We start from the raw sequence: 21,562 nt of genomic DNA, 5'->3' as shown, positions 1-21,562 counted from the left end.
CGTTGCGTTTGTTTAGGTAAATTGCCTTACTAGGGCCACGTTGCCAGGTCATGTGAAAGAGCTGGTATCTTACCTTTAGTGCCTGAAGTGCAGCCTCCTAGGTTAAGGAAACTCACTAGGTTAAGGAAACGTCAAACCGCCAAGAACTGCTCCTGATATGCATATAGACGCACATGACTGGCAAGGCTACTCCTCGTGCTAATACTAAACATGAGTGTCTCCTCCCCTGTCCGTATACGATATTAGTTTCCATCGAGGTTGGTTTCCCGATCTCCACTAAGGTTGTTCATTTTTACCACACAGTTACTCAGTTGACTGAAGTCAGCTAGATAACTTTCACAATCATAAATTATGCTCTCACCTAAAAACTTTAGGTGACTAAAGTTGACTAACTTTTAACTATATGCAAATAAACACTTCGGAAAGATTAAAAAAATATATCCGTAACTTAACTGGCAAAACTACTGTTGAATTATTTTATTTTCAATTTTGTTTTCGATATCTTGCCTGCTTGCTCTCTTGCTTCGAGCAAAACATTAACGAATTATTTACATTTTGAAAAGTAAAATTGAACTGTAGAATAATAATCTTTATTACTTAACTGACCCTTCCTGGAAACAGGCGCTTTTGGATGTTTTTTTTTTGCTTGCTATGTGCAATTGATATGAACAACCTTGCTTTTTGCTTTGTTGTTTGTTTGAAAGTAAATTCAAAACTTAACGAAGTGTTTTTCCACCTCCTGCCGAAGATGTATGATTCGGTTGTACATTTTTACGGCCGGTCCAAGCTTTACATCTAGATACTGTACCAGGTCATCCCTCGTTAAACTCAGGAAAGCTGAACCGTCGATTTTTTCATCGCGTATCTGTTTGCCCATCTCGGTGCATCCTGGTAAGCACTCGACGTATTTGGCAACATCGTCCACTGACCAGCGCAGTGGGTTCAGATCGAACTCGGACAGGTCTTCGGTACAACGGTCTAGGATTTTTGACGTATGCAACCACAGTTGGTAGGATTGCCGCAAGCGTGGACCGAAATCGGTAATCGCTGGCATGGCTATTTTCATCAGCGGATCTATGTCAGCATTAGAGTTGGATTTAGGGGGTGATGCTGCAGGTGCTATAGATGCCGGTACCGTTTGTATCGAAATGTTCGGTAGTAGGTCGTCTGGATCCTTCTTTATCTTTTTTGGCAAAGGTCCCTCCAACTGTAGGTTTTCTTGATGAGCGTGATCGTTGTGAAAGCGAACAATTTGTCTGTAAACAAAAAGGGAAAAACATTTAAAACATGTTTAAAAAGAAGTTTCTGTAAAGCATTACTCTTGTGGTAGTCGCGTCCGTTTGCGATCTTCCGATAACCAGTTGTTCGTTTGGTAAGGACACTCTACAGATCTCTTGTGATAGCGATTCCTGAAGCTTTTAGCGTTTCCTTGCCCCAAACAGTAGGGAATTTCACAGGAACTTTTGATTGAAGCAGGTCGATAGTCTGAAAACATCAAATAAGTGAGATGTTAATGTGACTTCTGCTGAAAATAAAAAATAAATCGTTCTTACCAGGTGGATACTCAATCGGATGATTGGTTCTTTTGCACCAGTTCACCGGATGAATATCGGAACTGTCATCTTCGATCCAGAAAGAATAGAAATTTGGCCATCCATCGAAACAAACTTTAATTTCGTATCCGTCAGTGGCCACAACAGTCGCCGGACGAATTAGCATCGGATTCTTACGATCGACAACTTCCATCTTCATACCGGTTTCGAACTCAATTGGATGGCGCGTCACAAAGAGGGACTTATCAGCCGGTATTATAGATTTTCCAACGCGTCTAGACTTCATTCGAAGATATTTGGCCCAATCGAAAGTTCCCTTGTTCCAATCTGTTGAAAAAAATAGAGGCAAAATTAGTCGATTTTTCATCGAATATTGAAGTCTTCACCATACCTGGGGGCGCAGTAATATTGTAACCATTTTCCTGGTGCCAATTTATGTAGTGAATGTATGGCGAATGAATATCTACCCAGTAGTCATACCGTTCGTCCCATCCGTCAAAGTGAACTAAAATGCGATTATCGATCTTATCACTAACAGAAGCTACGCAAACCTTTCCGGATTTTTTCAAATCATCCGCCTCTAAGCACATTCCGATTTCAAATTTGTTCTCGTTGGACTGCAATGAAAACACCTCTGTGTTATATAATATTTTACGCAGCATACAATCTTTGCGAAAACTTACCGTAGAATTCAAATGAGTAAACAAATACTTGGAGGCTGCCATCGAATGCGTTTTGGTGATGTATTCCGTCCAACGGAATTCACCTTCGTAGCCATTCGGAGGCTGTAAGGTCCGTCCCGTGTTGCGACACCAGCTTGGCGGAAAGATATCCAGCGAATCGGCATTAACCCAAAAATCATAATCTTGAGAGTAACCGTCGAAACTCAACCGCATCCGATAGCCACGTACCTCGACGATGGTGCAAACGCAAAACAGTGAATTGTTTTCCGGATCAATGGCCTCCAGTTTCATTCCGGTGCGGAATTTGTTCGGTCCGCTCGGATATGGATTGACAAACAGATTCAGCGGTGACGTTGTGCCTTTCGTTTTCGAAAGATAGGGCTCCCAGCAAAACTTGGGTGCGCTTGGATGCACACTAACAGGGACGGGAGCGTCTTGGGACGTTTTCACTGCAGCCTCTTTCGGTGGTAGATTCGTTTTGTCCTTAAAAGCGTGGCTGAAGTTTAACGAACTGCTCAAAGAGTCATCGTCACTCGTCGGAAGCGGTGTATTGTTGGACATTTCCGATTCCGATGAACCAAGACCCTTACGCTGGAGCGATTTCGAACGGGCGATACTGCTCAGCAATGCTGCATTTTTGCTCTGCTTCATACAGGCAACGGAGCAATATTCGGGTGTGGCGAAATCACCGGCATTACCCTTGCAGCGGCAACCTCTACATCGATAGGTTATATCGGAGAGCTGCGATTTTCGCTTGTTTCGACTAGATTTTCCTGCAACCGGTCGCTTGGGCAATGGCTCCTTAACAGACTCATAGATATTTGTTTTAACGTGATTTGAATATTCTCTCATTTCCATCGGCTCCACCAGTCCAAACTGATTGAATTGAAAATGGAGGTAGCTGCCACGCATATATCCGATTCCATCGTCCCATTTGATTAGATCGGACGGAGTAGAACCAAAGTCACCCTCAATGTAATCCTTTTCTTCCTTTTCCTCGCGGTCGGCTACCGATCTGGACTCGGAGCGTGTCTTATCGCGGACATTGTGCGTTTTAGCTGAATTCTGTGATTTCTTATGAATCTCGACCGATGGTGGTATTTTGTCCTGATCGTATACCGGTGGAGATTCTGAAAGTGTTTCTTCCTTCTTGGGTGGACTGATAGTGTGCAAGCTGGACGCCGAAGTTTTGATGCTTCGGCTTTCATCTGACTCCATGTCGAACTTTTCACTGCATAACAGGGACGACTGAATGGATCTTGTAGAGGCACTTTTTCTGCTCGCCGTACTGCGACTTAAACGCTTCGAAACAGACAGAGGTTTTGGTATCGGCGGAATTTCATCGTCTTGCGGCTGTTCTTCTCGATTAGCAGGTTCCGAAAGCCTTCTCGAACGAGAAGAGTTTTTCAACTGCTGATATTCCGATTTGGCTCTTTTCTGCAGACGGGGACTCTTCATTTGCTCATTCCATATGCCTTCCAGTTGGTCCTTCTGTTCTTCGTCATCGGGTGTGCCCGATCGATCAATACAGAGATCATCAACTTTGTCAGTTTCTTCTTCTTCTGTTACTTCCTCTTCGTCTTGCTTTTGTTCACCTTCTTCGTTACCATTAGATCCTATGGCTTGAGCTTGTTCGAATTCTCGCACGCTTTGCAGTAAATCCATTTCGATTGGCTCAATCTCATCCGGTTCTTCCTCGGACTCTTCCTTCTTATCTTGACCGTATGAAATGCCTGCGGTAAGCTGTTCGATTGTGGTCGATGGTACTTCGGCCCCAGAAGCTTCCACTTGTGAGTTGCTCGGGGCGATTGTTCTGTATTCCCGATCCAGCTCGCACGAACCGGGAAGTTCTTCCGTGGGCATATTTTCTGTGGATATTATTGTCGATTCCGGTTCTTCCTCTTCCGGCAGTACCACGGGAGCCGTTTGAGATGGACTCATTTGTGCGATCGGGTGAAGAATTTGTTTAACGCTGATGGTACTGTTCGAGCCGATGTTAATACTGTGACAGGATGGATAACTGTCTTGCACGATGGTGGGTATATTCTCGATAGTAGTTCTGGGTGCTAGGGCCGGAGCAAGAGGTGGAGTAGCAGTTTGCACGATAATCTGAGTTGGAGTCGACTGTGGTGGTAAGGTAACCGGTCGCTGGGCAATATTTGCCGGCGACGGAAGCCGTTTGCGGGCGCCAGGGCCAGTGATAATCCGTTTCAGTTTCAGGGACACCGGTGACAGCGGCGGAGTAGCCGGAATTATACGCGGTTGTCCAACTGTAGGCGTGGGTCCCAAATGGTTGTCTGCTGCCTTGTTGATAAACTTGTTGATGATTAGTTTGTTCTGGTTTGGTGACATTACTGGATTATGGGACGGAGCCAGAGGCGACGGAGAAACAGGCTGCACGTATTTGATTAGCGTTGATGCTTGTGGAGATAACGGCTGCTGGGGTTGTTGTTGTATATGTATTGGGGTTTGTTGCAGCTGTTGTTGCTGCTGCTGTTGAGATGAAAGCTGATGTGACTGAACCAATTGTGACTGCTGGAGAATGTGCTGAGGTTTTGAAATCGGAATCGGGAGTTGCTCGTTCCCGGGTGTCACTTTGATTGTGGTACCGAAGGGTAGCACATGATGACACACGCTTGCCGGTCCAGTTGAAGCTGATTGAACGAGACTCTCTGTATTACCCGGCTTAATCACGGAGCTCGTATAGTTTGCGATAACGGCTGGTTTGGGTGCGATTGGCTTTAAAATTTTAATTGAAGAGGGCAATCGCTTTAGTTCAGCTGCACTTGAAATTGGTATCGTATTGGGCTGAATCATTGTCATAGCGGAAGGAACCGCTTGTTGCGGAGTAATCATTTTCTGCTGCAAGGACATTATATTTGTGCTGCCAATTTGAAGCTTGAAACCAGGTGTTTGCATCTGAAAGTTAGAATAGAATATGTTATGTTTAATGATAGTTTCACTTTTACTGTTTACAAAGGAGTGATACTTAAACTCGTATTATCATATAAATATCAAGACTACATTTACAAGGACGTATCCGCAGTAAGCAGGTAACATTTTCTTTAGAGAATCATGAATAGAGAGCCATTGGTCTGAGAAAAGTTTTTAGTATAACAATCAATAAAACGTTGAACGACGACGTTGATAGTATTTTATTTTTAGTATTTTTTGTGATACGAGAGCTCCTAAAATTGGAAATTGATATTCCTAATTGTTTAACTAAATAATCAAACCATTAGTATATTTAACAAAAACACACATTATTTACATATATATTCAATTAATATACCTAATTCTGGTTGCAGACCACAGACTTCCGAGATTGTATTAGTATTCTATTGGTAGGTAACTTTAAATTTGCTGCAGTCAGCATTAAATCACACACGCTAAATTAAATCCCTCTAAGACAATTATAGTTCTGTTTACTCGTAAGAGAAAGTATACTACCTATACAGAAACTCTTGCTGAATGGAATAGAAATACAAATACCTAGTTGTTATACCAGATAAAAAGCTAACCTGGAGCTAGCCCCTCTTAAAACAAGATATAAATAAAGCAATCGGTAAAAATTAGGGGTTAAGACCTGACATGGTCCACTGAGTTTACCTAAAAATACCGTCTTTAGACATTACCCATCTTTATCAACAGACTTTGCAGCCGGTAGTTAGAGTACAAGAAAATTACGGGGCCAGTGCAACGATCCTACTGGCTCTATCTAGTAAGCACCGCCTAACCGAGATTCGAACTTACAACGACTGGCTTGTTATACCACCATTCGTACCTCGAAGCTAACTGGACGGGTGTCCGGCAGAACAAAGGGATCTGAAATCAGAAATCTCCAGTGCCTTTGGTTACCTGCCATGGCTTTTACCTGTCACCAGGACAGGTTCTCGTCTACTCCCTCGTCTCGTCTACAGCTCAGATGTCGTTGGCTAAGCTGCGCCGCCATGAGCCTCTGGGTCTGCCTCTTCTACGCTGTCCTTGCGGATTCCAGTCGAGTGCTTCTCTGCATATCTCGTTTACTCCTTTCCTCAAAGTGTGTTCGATCCACTTCGACCTACGTTCACGAATTTCTGTTGCTATCGGCCGTTGATTTAATCGATGATGGGGTTCCTCATTGGATATCCAATTGTCAGACCACCAGGCACGAATGATATAATCGCAGGCACCGGTTAATAAATACCTGCAGTTTTTGCGTTGTCTCCGCTAAGACGCACCACGTTTCGCAGGCATACAACAGTACGGATTTAACGTTTGACACTATTAACGCAGGACATAACACGTATCGTTCTTACCAACATGTTGTGCCCTGTGTTAATAGTGGAGGATTCCAAGGCAATCCTCGATTTGGTCTACTGTCAATTGCTCCAACTAATATCTCATCCATGAGATATTAGTTGATGACGATGAGAAACAGAAGCGGTGATAAAATGCTCACACCAGGAACTTTTATAGGGTCGAACAAGACGCCGTTGTGCAAAACCTTGCATGAAAACGTCTCGTACTGAGCCTCGATGAGATGGACTAGCTTATCTGGAACTACTCTACGCCCAAGTGCGCCCCAGAAGTTTTCGTGGTTGCGTCGGTTGAACACCTTTTCGAAGTCAACGAACACCAGCAGATGAGAGTCCTGGAATTCGTTGCCACGCCAGTTACCGTATCCAATTAGGTCTCCTTTTTAGGAACTTTGACCAATATGCCCTGCATGCAGTCCACCGGAAAAGTTGCTGCTTCCCATAATTTGCTGAATAACTGATGCATCATCTGGGTTGATAATGATGGATCTGCTTTGCGCATCTCGGCTGAAATAAGTCTATTCCTGGTGCTCTATTGGATTTCATACTCTAGATGGCTGCTTCAATTTTATTCAGCGATAGCACCTTCGAGTTGGCGCGATTTGTTCGGCAAACTGTTGGCGTCATACGCTGTTGGTTTTGTTGGTCTCTGACATTTGAAACTCGAAAGAGTTATTCAAAATGTCCAGTCTATCGCTAAAGCTGTTCTGTGCGGTCAGTCAGTAACTGACCAGCTCTGTCCTTTAGTGGCATCTTTGTATTCATCGTGGCATTACTCAGGCGGCGAGAAATATCGGACAACAAACAAATATCGCCATTGGCGGTGGCGGTTTCTTCTTGTCCGGCTGGGGCATTAGTCCTTTGTCTTGCCTACAAGCACCTTTAAAAACAATCTGCAGTTTGGCGTATCGTTGAAGGGCAGCTGTCTTAGCGGATCTGGTTCGTGCTCGGTCAATGCCGGATTGCGTCTCTTTTCGCTTGTCGATATTTCTCCAAGTTTCATCTGAAATCCACTCCTTCCGCATGCTGCGCGCTTTACCGAGGGTTTTGTCAATGGTCGTGATGAAGGCGTTCTTGATGCCGGTCCGTTGTTCTTCGACGATTGCACCAGGTGGCAACTCAGAGGCTCGAGATTCAAGTTGTTCTACCGAAACCCTTTTCACCTCAGGATTCTCCAATCGGCGGATGTCGTAATGGCACCCAACTTTCTCCTCCCACCGTTGGACACGTGGGTGCCACGCTGTTTATCTGGCTGTAGAAACTCTCTTCCTCCTGCAAGTCGGCAGCATCTGTTGACGCATGGCACTGGATTGCTGTAAGGTTTCTAATCCGTGTTCTGAATCTGGCGATTATTCCCTTTACTAACAAATTAAATGATCAAGACGGTTAGGTACGCTTTGGTTGTTGTAGCTTTCCCATTACGTTACGTTGCGTACTATGCAAACCAACCTTCTGATAGGAATATTAGGCACTAAAAAATACGCCTTGTTGTTCCAAAGAGCAGTTATTATCTAACCTCTAACCATGAAGGACGTTAGCTTAAATTCTCGCCATCTACTTGTTGCATTTGTTATTACAAGTGGTTGGCAGCCTCATTGGATATTAACCCATTTGATTACTTTGAATGGCGCATGCTAAGCAAGGTTGGCAATACTAAAGGGATGAATTTGGATTTATTCAAAGCGCGATTGGAAGAGATATGGAACAATATGGTACAAGAGATCGTACGTGCTAATTGCAATGCCTTCACCAAATATTTGTGCTTCATTATGCACCTCGAGCCAGTACCACTATTATAACTTGCAAGTTTTATTAGATATTATTTTTTCTTCTTAGTGAATGTAGCATACATTCCGTTATCGAAACTTGACTGAACTTCTGTTTTTATACGACAGACTTCGCAACTATCTGTTAAAGTACAGGACAATTGCGGAGCTAGTGCTACGATCCTATTGACTCTAACAGTCTCTCCCAGCCAGATTTTTTAAATCCTACTGTTTCGTTTATAAGTCACGCACGCATATGAAAGTCTAAGACCTTTCAACGATTTTATACAATTTTAAAAAAGGCATATTTGATACTATTAAATATTGTTTTCTTCCGCAAAAATTAATTATGCAGCATAAATGATTAAAAATGATGGATCAAAAAAAGGACGATTAAGGTTTCCTGATATCTAAAAATTTTACTTTTGCATGTTTGCTAAAACGACAACCGTGAAAAATCTCATTAGACAGAAATAAACTATGCGTTCAATTTTTTTTACAAATCAATTATCCGGTAATCTCCCGTGCCACGCGATGTGTATATTATATATTATGTCTCACATCATTTATCCAGATGTTATCAGATGATAATCATTAATCGATATTAATTTCTTATAGCAGTTGTGAAGATGCAGACGATTTTTCTATCATTAATAGGCAAATAATGCAAATAAAGACAGTACAGAAGTTCAATCGGCAGGGAAAATATATCTATTAGGCATCAGACTCTCATGTAGAGCATATTTTTGGTTCGACGCCAGACTGAATAAAAATGAGTTTTAACATCTTCTAGTGATAGCTCGCACGTGCATTCGTAACACAAATCGTCACAGGCACATTGGTGTCGTAAAACTAGCAAATAGTATTATTGAAATCGATGAAAATTTTTACGTTGCCATTCCGTTTTCGCAACAGAACAGAATCAGGCAGACGACAATATTATTAATGTCTTGCAGTAAGGAAATATTCATCGCAACAATGCAATATCACGATTTTGTCTATCTGAGCCACGCAGTGGATTGCATAACAATTGTGCGTACCTATTATTAGGTATTAACATTTCACCGTTTAGGTCAAATTATTTTCAATCAAACAGTTCAAAAATGAAACCATCCTTGATTCAACAGCAACAAAGTTGTGAATTAAGCATTCAACGCCAGTTACCGACGACTGTTGGGCAAATATTTTCAACAGCTAAACCACACCGACGACGCTGCAGCACAGCAAAAATAAAATAATCAATTCTCGAATCAAAACCTTACACAAAGTAGATTGGTTCGCAACACATTGGCTGTAATTACTGACTTGCACCGCTCTGGAGAACAAAAAGGCGAACAACGTCGTCTACACACTTGAATTATCACGTTCCACGAAGTTTATGATTGTCGACCTTCACAAAATTCGCACCAACCAGATATGCACGCAACAAGCATATGTCTATTATAGGAACAACCGAACAACGGTTAGCTGCGGTATCACCGGTGTCTTCAATCCTGCGTGAAACAATGCCTTCGTGAGGACCGAGAAGGTGTACGAGCTTCAGCAGAGCCTACAAGCAAGCAGCCATGTTGTTCGTCGAGTATTATTCACTTTGTACCTTCGAACGTCCGGCTGTTCGATAAACAGACACATCAAGGATCACAAATTAACCAAATGGCACAGAGTTTCTGCAAACATACTGCAAAGAACTTTCGAAAACAACAGCGTGTCTGCAGCGAGAACCGACAAAGGTGGTACACGCAGGCGACGTACCTGTGACGAAATCGCACTTTTTCACGTTGCTCACACACCGTAAGGGTGCGCTATCTTCCACTTGCTGCTGTTTCGGTTCAATAGTCTACAAATCTACCTTCACCTTGACCGTAGTAAACTTATCACAATAGTTTGACAGTTTTTCGGCATTCCTGATCCTTGGCAATTACACTACTTATGATACTGACACATGATCACACACTTTTACTAACCAGCAGATTTATGTGCATCCGACCAGTGACTATGTGGGATTGCGTTTCGACAAAGTGGTATTATTTTGCAACTACAGCGAATGCTCGCCGTTCGACTCGCTTCTCGCGACTGCTAAATCTCTCACATTCAGCTGAAATACATGTTTTGCTCCAATACCACGGCTGTTCGGTGTTCGGTGTTTAGCTCTATAGATGTACACATGTAGGACGACGTGTACATGTGATCCGAGCTACCAGCACCACGCCGTTCGACGTTGTTTCTCCCGTTGTGTTTACCAATGGAGTAAAAATTTTTCACCAGTTTTGCTGCTCACTAATCGTGCTTATACCCCCTTTTTCAAGTTTATCATTTCGTCAAAATGTTTTGTTGTTGATTGTTTTTCTCGACTTTTGATAGCGGAATGTATGCATCTGCCTACCTACATATTATTGGAACAAAAAACGTCTGGTTTTTTAAGATGCAGTAAAATTAAAATCAATACAATTTCACTACCGCAGAGTTGTGAAATTCACTCGGAATTTAGAATCGCAGTTTTTAAGCCTGTTGTTAAAACTAAGAAATAAAAAAATAATGATCTAGCATAGTCAAAACATCCACGTTTCCTTATCCAAGGTGTTTAGTAGGCTTTAACTCATATAAAATCATTAAGCTTATGTTTATACATAACCTAGTAAAAAACAACACTTGTGCTTCATTACCCGTTATGCAAGCAAATAATTTAATGGCCAGGGAGAAGCCCTCTATAGTCGAACACATTTCGTTTTTCAGATAAGACACAGTAAATACCGACTGCTTGACATCTCATCTATAATAGAGAAATTATGTGGAGAAAAAACAGCCTAGATTCCTACATTCCGTCTTCGAAGCTTAACCTTCTGTTTTTATTCGACTATCTTCACAGCCACGACCCTGCTGACTCTAACAACCTTTCCCAGTCGAGACTCTAACATACGACAACTGGCTTGTTAAACTAGCATCGTACGCAGAAAATGAACAGGCCTTGTGACTCAAATGATAGACCTAACCTAAAAATTACGCGCTAGAATTAAACACGATTTTTCAACACTTGTCGACTGTCGTTAAAGTCGCAACTGGAATGAAAACGGTTAAAATGGCATAGTAGACCGGTGATCGACGGACAATCCGCTCGCGAGGTCAAAAAATCGGAGACAATTATCGCTCTATTTACATCACGACGAATATGCAGGGCATCCGGATCAAAGAGTCTACACTTCTACAGCGTTGTTCGTAGCTTGGTTTGGTAGTTATTCTACCTCCGAAGACCAACACGAATGAATCTCCACTGCACTGATTCTATTCAGCTATAGACCCAGGGTTTCTACCGACCTTGTCAACGATAAACATGATGTGCTGTTTGAAAGTAAGTTTAGAGTCGAGCATTATACTCAGATACTTAACGCAGTTTTCACAACGTTATGGCATATTTGACAGCCTGTCGTGTCATAGGCAAAAGGGCTCAACTTCTAGATAGTGTGATGCATCTGGTTGCGACAACTTGTCGCCTCCCAGTTGACTCCGCCCAAGCAACCAAAAGTTCGAATATTACTTGACACGCGAACTCGAAAGTTCATAATTAGTTCAGATTCAGTTCCGTGGAACTTTCACGCTGATTAGTAGTGTATGTCAAGTATATGTGGAACTAAATGCTTTAAGAAGTGCTGCGAGTACTTCATAGATACTTCAAAGCTGTTAGGATGCTACATGAAGTTCTGAAGTAACTTTAGTTGCTAACAAGTTCTGCGTGTTGCTTTTTTGTTTATATTTCTGGTGATCAAACCAGCAGAACCTGAAACTATTGGAGATTAATTTTTATTTCACTTGAATAAATTTAATCCTCGCACATTTCTAATTACAAATATAAATTAGAATGTAATGCTCTTCATTATTGTGTTGTGTAGCATATGCTGTCGGTATCTCACTACTACAGTTAATTGCCTGGTTCCAAACTTTATGTTCTATAATTAACTCGCGCTGCATAAAGCTGCTGCAAGTTCTAAATCGAACTTTTACTTAACAACTCATTGGCAAAATTCACATCGCTTGTATACGACAAAGGTGACGCAGTGGATCGGTATAGGTTTACAACGCGGAGCACCCGGGTTCAAACCCAACAGCAGGCAAATACAACGAATATAGAAGTTAGGTAGAAATATAAAAATAGAACATAGAAGTGCTGTTAAATTTGTTTTTTCTTAGTTTTTGACAGTTTATTTCGAAGCTGCTTAGCGTTCTATGCAGTGAACCCAAGACAGCTTGAAAGTTCGGTTAATTACTTAAAAGTGACGCTGCTTAGCAAGTTATAGATTGATATACATAAAGCTGTTTAACCCTTGTTAGACACCATTATTCGAACTCTTGGTTACTTGGGCGAGGTATGACGATGGCCTAATAAGCCAGTCGTCGTATGTTCGAATCTCGGCTGGGAGAGGCTGTTAGAGTCAATAGGATCGTAGCAACTGGCCCTGCAATTGTCCTGTACTCTAACAGCTGGCTGCGAAGTCTGTCGTATAAAAACAGGAGGTCAAGTTTCGATAACGGAATGGAGCACCTAGGCTTTGCTTTGCTATGGTTGTCGACAGCAGCTTCGGACAGATTCTCAACTTTTGAGTACAGCTGAGGATCGTCAGCAAACATGAGTCACGGACCTTTAAGCAGAAAATTGACTATATTGAAGTAGATAAGGAATCTGAAAGGACCAAGATGAATGAGCATTGAATGATCCTGAGTCGATATTTACCAATAGGTAGCGATGGCTGCATGAGTCGAACCAAGCTGTAATCTGAGATTATAACCGGATGAGATTATAACCAAGATTACAGCTTGGTTCGACTCATGCACCTTCCAGCATTAGACAAAAGGTAGGAGTCAAAATGACTACTTGTCAAGCATAGCTACCAATATCCCCACCCCCTTCCTTTCCGCTCTTCCCCTCCTTCACCAAAAATTTTCATTTCTTTCCCCCACCGTCCGTTCATCAATTGTAGAACCATCGTTTCAAAAAAATATTAATATATATGTATGACCACATTTCAAGGTCAAAGACTAAAAACTTGAGATTAGTCTATAATAAATTGTTTTGCAGTCGTGCGTGTCTTCATATACAATTCATGACTGTGAATTATAAAGCAGGATAGACAATTGCAATATTTGATTATATCTTAATCATATATTCAGGAGTATTTAGTTGCTTGTTATAAAAACTGCGCAAAATAGAATTACAAATAGCTATCAAAATTTTCGCACGTATATCACCTCCACTTTGGTACATATATTTTCTTATATGGCGTGAAATATAACTTTTTCGTTCAGATATGATTTCGTATACCTCAGTTGCAATCGAGATATACAAACCAAATGGTTTACTGAGATACCGTTTAGTCTAACGGACGGAGAAAGTTACAACATTGCGGCGTCCAGTGTAACCATCACTTTGTCGACGGCGAAGTTATTCAACGAATGGCTAACAAAAGGATGGCTGTGGGAGTTTCTGCAATAATCAAACTTTCATCAGTAAATACACTGGGTAGCTTCATCGAGAAGAATTTGCAAATCTGCTCTAAATTACTCGCCTTTCTATCGCCCAAGAACATAACCGAGCGAGGGTTCGACCGTCACCTTTCCGTTGCTCGACGACATATTTCCAAAAAGATTACCGTAGTAACAATTCCAAGTTTTATTACGTTCGTATAGTGGTTTTCATGACCAATTTCAAAATCGCTAATAAAACTATGAGCTCGACCAGAACATTCTGATTACCGCTATAAAACTGCTTTCTGACCAAGTGGCCCACTCCTCAGAATGTTTTCATAACCGCTATTAAGAATCAGGTTATAAGCTCAAGTAGTTGTATCACGCTCTGCTGAAAGCAGCAATAAAACCGGTTAAGCTATCGCCGCTTGACCGCTATCGCTTAATAATTTAAAACAGCTTTTCGCTTTTCGCTTTTTTTTTTGTATGGACTCATCACTGCGACCAGTATAGTTAGATCTATTGTGATATCGCCCGGGTGTTTGCTGTATGACCTGCACTGCATTTATTTGCTATAATCGCTATTGAGTGAGCGATATGCTTATTGAATTTCATGCGTGCTTGTGTGTAATTGGGTTTTACCCTTCTTTCAATGCTTTCTCTACTTCACCCACCTTGTTTCACATGATAGCGCTGTCCCCAATTATAGCCATCCCTGGCACTGCACACCAGTGCATTTAACTATAAGGGTCTCATTTTGCACTGTCAATAGGCCTTATCGGGATAACATAGAATGCAGCATTAAGGAAGGGTAAATGAGGGGCCTGAGAATAAACCCATGCTAAAAGTCACTTTGAACATCGAATGGCTTGATTCTACTAAGATTCGAACCCACGACCATTCGCTTGCCAAAGCAGACTCGGTAACCTTGCGGCTACAGAGCCCCTCGCCACGCTTTTCGCTTAGCGCTTTTCTGGCAAAAGCTAAATAAGTCGTCAACTTGAAAATATATCCGTGATCAGAAAAGTTTAAATGTTGCTGACACCTCATTCTGAACGATTTGGCTTATAGCGACCAGAATAAAATATCCCATAGAATATTTATTAAATTTTAAGCAATTTCTTTGGTTTGCAGCATGTGCGCATTTACTTTCAACGTGCATATTGATATAATAGGTCGATATAATAACGCGCCACTGCAATTTTGCAATTTTCGAAAACAGGTTGTTTTAACAAATTGAAAATTTTCAGTTATTCAATCTCAATTTCTAGCAAAATCATTTGAGTAGCTCTATAAAACTAACAGATTTATTGCGGTTTGACAAGTCACCGCGATAAGATAAATTTTGATTGGTGTGCCATTTTGTATTGCCACGCCACACTTATGATTAGTTTATAAGAGACGTGGTGCAGCCAACAAGTTTTAACGTGGTAATATAAGCAACCATAAAAAATTTGCTTTATTAGTAGTTTTATTATGGTTTCTAGTTAACTAGAAACCTTATTTTCTTATTATTTTCTAGTTAACTATAAATGTGTTTGGACTCGTATCCTCTTGGTATTGCGCAATAACACAATAAACCCAGAGGTAATGATTAATACCGCCTCTATAAATATAAACCTTTATAAAATTCAAGTAATACCAAGTGGCTTTAGAATTGTTCCTTGGGATGTGCTCGTTAAACCTCAGTTTCGAGTCGACTGTAACTCCTAGAACGCGGACAGAGTTGATACGTTCCGATAGAGTTAACAATTCGATCCCATTTTATACTGATGGAGAGAAACAGTATTGCAGCAACTGTAGGAAATTACCTTGCATTTTTCGCTATTAACACGCATACCGTTGTCACCACATCAAATAAGCAGTAATGCGTACGTAGTCAACAGTAGTGGATTGGGGCGAACCAACCAACGGTTGAAAGCCCCTTCAAATAGTAAATAAATAAACAGTAGTGGCTATCACACGAAATTTTTTAGATCATCGACATAAGATAGTTTTGATGAAAGCAACTCCAACAAGTTGTTTATATAGATGATAAATATCAGAGGGCCAAACACACTGCCTTGGGGTACCCCACACGATATGCAATGTTGAATATGAATATGCAATATGAATATTCTGGAGTGCACGGAATTCACTTTAACGAAGGCTCTGAGGTCAGCCAAGTATGAGCCAAGCCATTCAGTGAGCCATGATGGAAATCCGATGTGATTCAATTTGTGAGGATACTGTGCCAAAGACTTTGGCAAAATCAAAATAAATCGAGTCCACGTGTCGCTTAAGTTTAATCTCATGCGATATCGCTGTCACATAGCACATTAGATTTGATGTTGTAGAGCTGTACTGTACAAGATGATCGATACCATTGCTCTGTACAAAGTTCTGTGGATCAGTTTTTCAAATAATTTACTAAGGCAGCAAAGGATGGACATACCTCGATAGTTGGCAATCGATGATATATCCGATATCCCAACTTGTAGATTGCAACTATGGATACCATTTTCTATGTAGCTGGGAATGTTCTTTCCTGCACCGAGCGTTTAAGAATGGTGCGATTCGGTAACACAAGCGAAACGGCACAGTTTTTCAGAAAAATTGGAAGCAGGCCGTCTGTTTCAGGTCCTTTCGTTGAGACGAGATATTCCAGGGCTTTCTGAACTTCGTCTGAACGTCTGCAGAAAACTGTATAAGCGGCAGATTGATATTTAGAAGCGGTATGTATGTGAAGCAGTTTTGCCACTGGACGGGTGATGATTTACTTAATACAGTCTCAAAAAATGTGGCAAACAGGTTAACTGCTTCCGAGTTGGCGTAAGAAGTTGTTTTCACGAAACTGACGGTGAAAAAACATTGTTACCGACTTTCCGTTTCTAAAAAAATCCCAGAAGTTTGACAGCTGATTGAATCCTGTGCAGATAGTTTTCGAGCGTTGTAGAAAGAACGGCTTTGTACTCTGTCTCACGTTTACGAAGTTCAACTCTAACAGATTCGTTTTTGGAAGTATATTATGAAGGTTGTTACGCAGGTCTCGAATTTCAGGAGTCCATTACGACTGCTTTAAATTAGATACCAATCTTTGTCTATTTTAGGTACGTGTCGAGCTACAATGTCTAAGAGCTAATCCATTCTCTTGATATTTTAGTGAATTTATTTATTTCGATTTATTCCAAGTTATAGAATAAGAAATTTCGCTGGGCTCGACTGGCGTGTCCTTATCTGTTATGTAAGAACAAATCGATTTCTTGTGCCCTCATAAAACTGCCGTATAATGGAATGTTTGTGAAAATTTTTGCAAGATATTCATCTTTATTCTTGTTTACGGCCGAATTGATTCGAACGAAAACAAGAATACGAATCGGCTTAACTTTCGAACGACTATCATTCGAACGAAAACAAGAATAAGGGTGATTGTCTTTTTTGCACTTCTTAACAAATCCCTATTCTGCTTCAAAAACAGAACAACCATTCGCAGGTGGCAGCGCACTAAGCTAATTACGATTCCCTGACGAGCGCACTATCAGGAATGACTTTGGTTCATCGGGATGTTGTCAATTTCAGCTTGAAAGAAGACTAATCGAACTGCCTCGATTTTGCTAGTATCAAAACCCGCTCGTTCAGCAGATTCTGCTACCTTACGCCAGTTCTGTACTTACAGCAGAGCAAAATTTTCATTTACAACTTTGTGTCGTGTGACAGCGATTTTCTAAACAGTACACTGTTGTTTTGATTAGTGATATTTTTTAGTTTTTATCAACGAAGTTTGAAGTATGTAAAAGATTGTACAAAACTAAAGCCAATATGTGATTAGGTTGATTTGGCTCAGATTTTTATAGGTCTCAAGATGGCCGCTTCCGCTTACCCTTACTATATTCTACCTGTGAGCTAAAGCCAAGACAAAACCTATCGTGTCACGTCGCAAACGAGCCAATTTTCTGATAGATATACCAGCCTAGTTGATTGGTCGATTTAAATATTACGATTGTGAACAATCAGCAAGAGTACAATGAAGTTTTGCTGTAAAATATAAATATACGTACAAACGTTCACAGTTAGTCATGTTGACTATCATCATCTGTAAACAATCCTCAGCTGGGATTTAAACATTCTTGATAACTTCTTCGTTGCCGCAGTAAGTTTTGAGAAAGGCAAAAGTGAGATAAAGAACAACTGTTCTACTTATTCTTATTAGATGCCATGTTCTCTCCTATACATCTACGTCATCTGGTAGAAAATTTGAGACATTCGCATATTACGAAACGCATTTGAGGGACAGCAAATTTGTAACACCGCGTTACAGACCGTGAACTGTACAAAGCTGGATTACACCTAGGTTCATAGGAGGACAGGAATAATGAAAATCATTGAAATTTGCGTTTCGTAATATAAGAATGTTATGTTAAGGACAATATGTAAAAGGGGCCCAAATCTATAATGTAAACTAAGCAAGTGGGAGTTTATTTTGCTGCGCTGAAGCAGCAAAAAATAACTCTCGCTTTGACTTGTTGCCAACAGCTTGGATTTGAGCGATGATGCATGATGTTTTGAAATATAATCAGGTTTTACGAACTGTGCAAAGGTTAAACAATTAAAAAAATGGAATAAGATTAAACGAAATAAAATAAAGATGGCATTTTTTAAATTATTTCTTTACCTATCTAAACGGTTTACATTAAAGCAAACTTTAACTTTGTATTAACTTATAACAACAAAAAACAACAGAGTAAAAATCTGTATTCCAAATTGCAGGGGGTGACCAAAAAGGAGGTCGTCGGCCCGAATACTTTCTGTATTAGCGGTAACTGAAATTCTGAATATTTCAGAAGTCAATTTGAATTATATGTACAATCATGTATCGAAAGCAATAAAATCGCCAGAAACAATATTAGGCATCCAAAATCTTAAAAAGGATTTTTGTTCTAAATGTAAACAGACCTCTTGAGGCTTAGTAGTTCATCAGCATGGCCGCTTAGATAGATTTGATAGACATTTATTGACGTGCATTTATAACGGATTCGATTATCAACATGCGCTCGTTGTAACTCTTACCTAATATTGGAAGCTTGACAAGTCAGCAAGCTTGTGCCGAAAACTAGACAGATAAAAACTGCGTTTCAAAATGAACACTTTCGGTAAATCTAAATGAATTCAGTGGTAATTTGTGAATGCTTCGACAGTAGTTCTATAGAACTTATACTAATCGACTTAAGCCAGGTTATGGCGCATTTGTTTGTTAACCTCAATTTGGGAAAACTTTAACCACAAATCAATCCAAATCCGAATCAATAGATATTCGAACTTAGGCAGATCCCATCACGACAATATTAGATGGTTCGGGATTGAATCATTTGTTAAATTATAAATCCTTAGATAGTAGTTTGATTAAAAGTCCTGATAGTCGACCTTTACCAGCTTAGGGCAAATTCATAATTAAAGAACTGGAGTTCGTGCTAACTCTAACCCAAAATTTATGAACGATACACGAAGTTTGACAGATCGACCCCCAAGCCGTAACGCTGACAGTTTTTACCTGCGCTTGCAAATGAACACATTCAGTTTAACCGGGGTGATGAAAAATTATGTACGCTTTGAAAGAAGTTCACTGAGTTGTAAACGACCTAAAACAATATTAATTTAAGAATTCACCAATAAACGAAATCGCTACTAGGCTCTAGCTAGACTAGAAAAGGAATAAAAAACGATGTGACGATCTACATTTTACCTAGAATATGTAAAAATAGATTCGTTTTAAAAGCGATTCACGATTGCCAGCAACTGCTCAACATTCAATTAAAGACCCACAAATCAGAAACAAGTCAAACCGTCATAGTTTGACATTTGTTTTGTTAAGAATAGCATTACTTTTGAGAATTCTTGCAGACTTTCACCAACTTGAAAATGTGGCAATTTGTATACTGTCTTAATTACTAAAAAAGGCTATTGATACGTACACCTCGAATAAATAAAATTAAATGTAGGATAAAAACCAACAGTCTGAAAATAAACCACAAACTCCAACCAAATCTAATACGCATATTCAAGTTTTTGTATTAATTTCATGCTGCAATTAACGGTATGATTGCCTGGTTTGCTTATTACTAGAGAAGTTTCAAAGAAACAAATTCCCTTTGTGGACGATTTCCCGTAACAACCTCTCCACTTACCTTTTGCTGAAGAGTTTTCATTGCCCCTGCTGCGACGATTTGGACGCCACCGTGAGAGTTTATGCCACTTGTTCCAGGATTAGAAGCGACGACCACTTTCTGCACATTGGAAGCATGAATAAATTGCTGCTGAGTAGTTGGATCGTTCGTCAATATGTTGACCGGCATGGCACCGGATGAGAAAGTGGTGTCCTTATTCAGCACAATCACCGATGCAGATTCCACTCCACCAACAGTGGATGTCATTGGCAGAATGCCGTCAGCGGAAGAAGCAGTAAATTGGAGCTGCTGTGGAGCGACTGGTAGTGGCACCGAGTTCGGTACCAACAGTGAACTGGTCGCGTTAATCGTTAATGGTGTACCGGCGAAAAGCACTGGGGAATTACGCTGGACAATCACTTTCTGTTGGTTACCGGTGCCAAAAGCACCAGTAGGAGAAATCAGCTTATCAATAATATCGCAGTCGTCTGGATCCATCACAATGCTTGAACGAAAACTGTCTTTAGTAAACTAAACCAACTAGTTTGTAAAGCTTATCAGCGGGTGGCAAATAATCGAATGTCTGTTCCAAATAAAGGTGTCACGATAGCATAAATGATTCTACATCCGGACAATTTCACGTCCTGCAGGGTCGCTACCACACGTCGAAAGTGAATCTGTTGCAGCGGTGCTGAAAGTAAGGAAAACAGTTGAATATTACACAAAGATTTAGCACACTTGCTTGTAAGCAAGTTTCGAATTCATTACTAACTATTAGTAGTTGAAAAAGTAAGGATAACAATTTTGCGATTGGTAACTAACGACTGTACGGAAATAAGTTATGCTGCGTTTACGGGAGTTAAGGTAGGTATATTATGCACTTTGCTATCGATGTGTAGCCTCCGTGCGATGCGAGAAACTCTGGTGAGCAAGTGATGAAAGGTGATAAATATGCGATGAGAAATAAGAGAGACTTCGAGTGAACGTTTCTTTAATAGTATTTGAAAAAAGCATTCAATCACGGTAGCTACAGCTGAATTGTATTTGTTGCGAGAATACAAATAGCAATCTAACTGGATTTGCCACTTAGTTTAGAAAACAAACTATCCTTATAATTGCCCAAGCGTGCTAGTAGACCTACTAAACTAAATGTAAACTTAAGGCGGATTTCTTTGTGTTCCACATCTAGATTATAGTTTGATAAACAGGACATGTTGCTATGAACCTCTCCATTTATGAACAGCGTTCTTCATATGAATAAATATACCGATTGCTTGTTTAATGCCAAATAGATATATTCATTCAACAAAAGAGATATCAACACTAGTCATATTATGGTTTATAAATCTTAAAAATAATCTCGTTGCTCAACTTCATTGGTTTTTAGAATCAAATTGACATCCAAAATAGTTGCTCGGCAATAAGCATATTTTATGCTTTTTTTTATTTCATCCAGGGCCAGTCTATCACTAAATTGTCTATAGATGAATGTTGTAAACATTGAAATCAAGAGAACAACATCAGATAGCGAAATGAACCTGATACAGAGGAGAACTCATGCGAATTTACTCACACGTCTCCGTTGGCTGGCTTCACAGGGGAACTGTTTTGCCGCTGGTGGAGTTAAATTTAAGTATTAAAAAAATGCTACTGGTAGCCTGATAAAAC

The 21,562-nt window shown here is 40.4% G+C and overlaps 1 protein-coding gene across 3 annotated transcripts; it reads right to left on the bottom strand.

Annotated features, from left to right (window-relative positions):
• Positions 1-460: 460 nt before the first annotated feature.
• LOC128738875 (lethal(3)malignant brain tumor-like protein 3) lies at positions 461-20,748 on the bottom strand. 3 transcript variants are annotated; one of them, XM_053834329.1, is made up of 7 exons: positions 20,667-20,748; positions 19,916-20,585; positions 2,237-5,155; positions 1,945-2,170; positions 1,554-1,880; positions 1,320-1,485; positions 461-1,256 (listed from the first exon to the last, which is right to left on the bottom strand). In XM_053834329.1, exons 2-7 carry the CDS (start codon positions 20,390-20,392, stop codon positions 710-712), a joined length of 4,662 nt encoding a protein of 1,553 aa, XP_053690304.1. In that variant the 5' UTR covers positions 20,393-20,585; positions 20,667-20,748; the 3' UTR covers positions 461-709. The 3 variants fall into 3 exon arrangements, with proteins under 3 accessions (XP_053690304.1, XP_053690306.1, XP_053690307.1); XM_053834331.1 differs by lacking the exons at positions 19,916-20,585; positions 20,667-20,748 and adding an exon at positions 10,265-10,358; XM_053834332.1 differs by lacking the exons at positions 19,916-20,585; positions 20,667-20,748 and adding an exon at positions 10,053-10,317.
• Between the last annotated feature and the right edge of the window lie 814 nt (positions 20,749-21,562).

The sequence above is a fragment of the Sabethes cyaneus genome, chromosome 2, assembly GCF_943734655.1.
Source record: "Sabethes cyaneus chromosome 2, idSabCyanKW18_F2, whole genome shotgun sequence".
NCBI classification, from domain to species: domain Eukaryota; kingdom Metazoa; phylum Arthropoda; class Insecta; order Diptera; family Culicidae; genus Sabethes; species Sabethes cyaneus.
Note: the sequence above shows the minus strand (reverse complement) of the source record. Positions and strands in the feature narration are given on the sequence as shown.

Excerpts from the sequence above, each read along its gene's own strand:
- LOC128738875 (XM_053834329.1), bottom strand. The coding sequence starts at position 20,392 with ATGGATCCAGACGACTGCGATATTATTGATAAGCTGATTTCTCCTACT. Across the intron at positions 5,156-19,915 it reads TGAAAACTCTTCAGCAAAAG|ATGCAAACACCTGGTTTCAA; the intron begins GTAAGTGGAGAG and ends TCTAACTTTCAG. Across the intron at positions 2,171-2,236 it reads TTACTCATTTGAATTCTACG|TCCAACGAGAACAAATTTGA; the intron begins GTAAGTTTTCGC and ends TTTTCATTGCAG.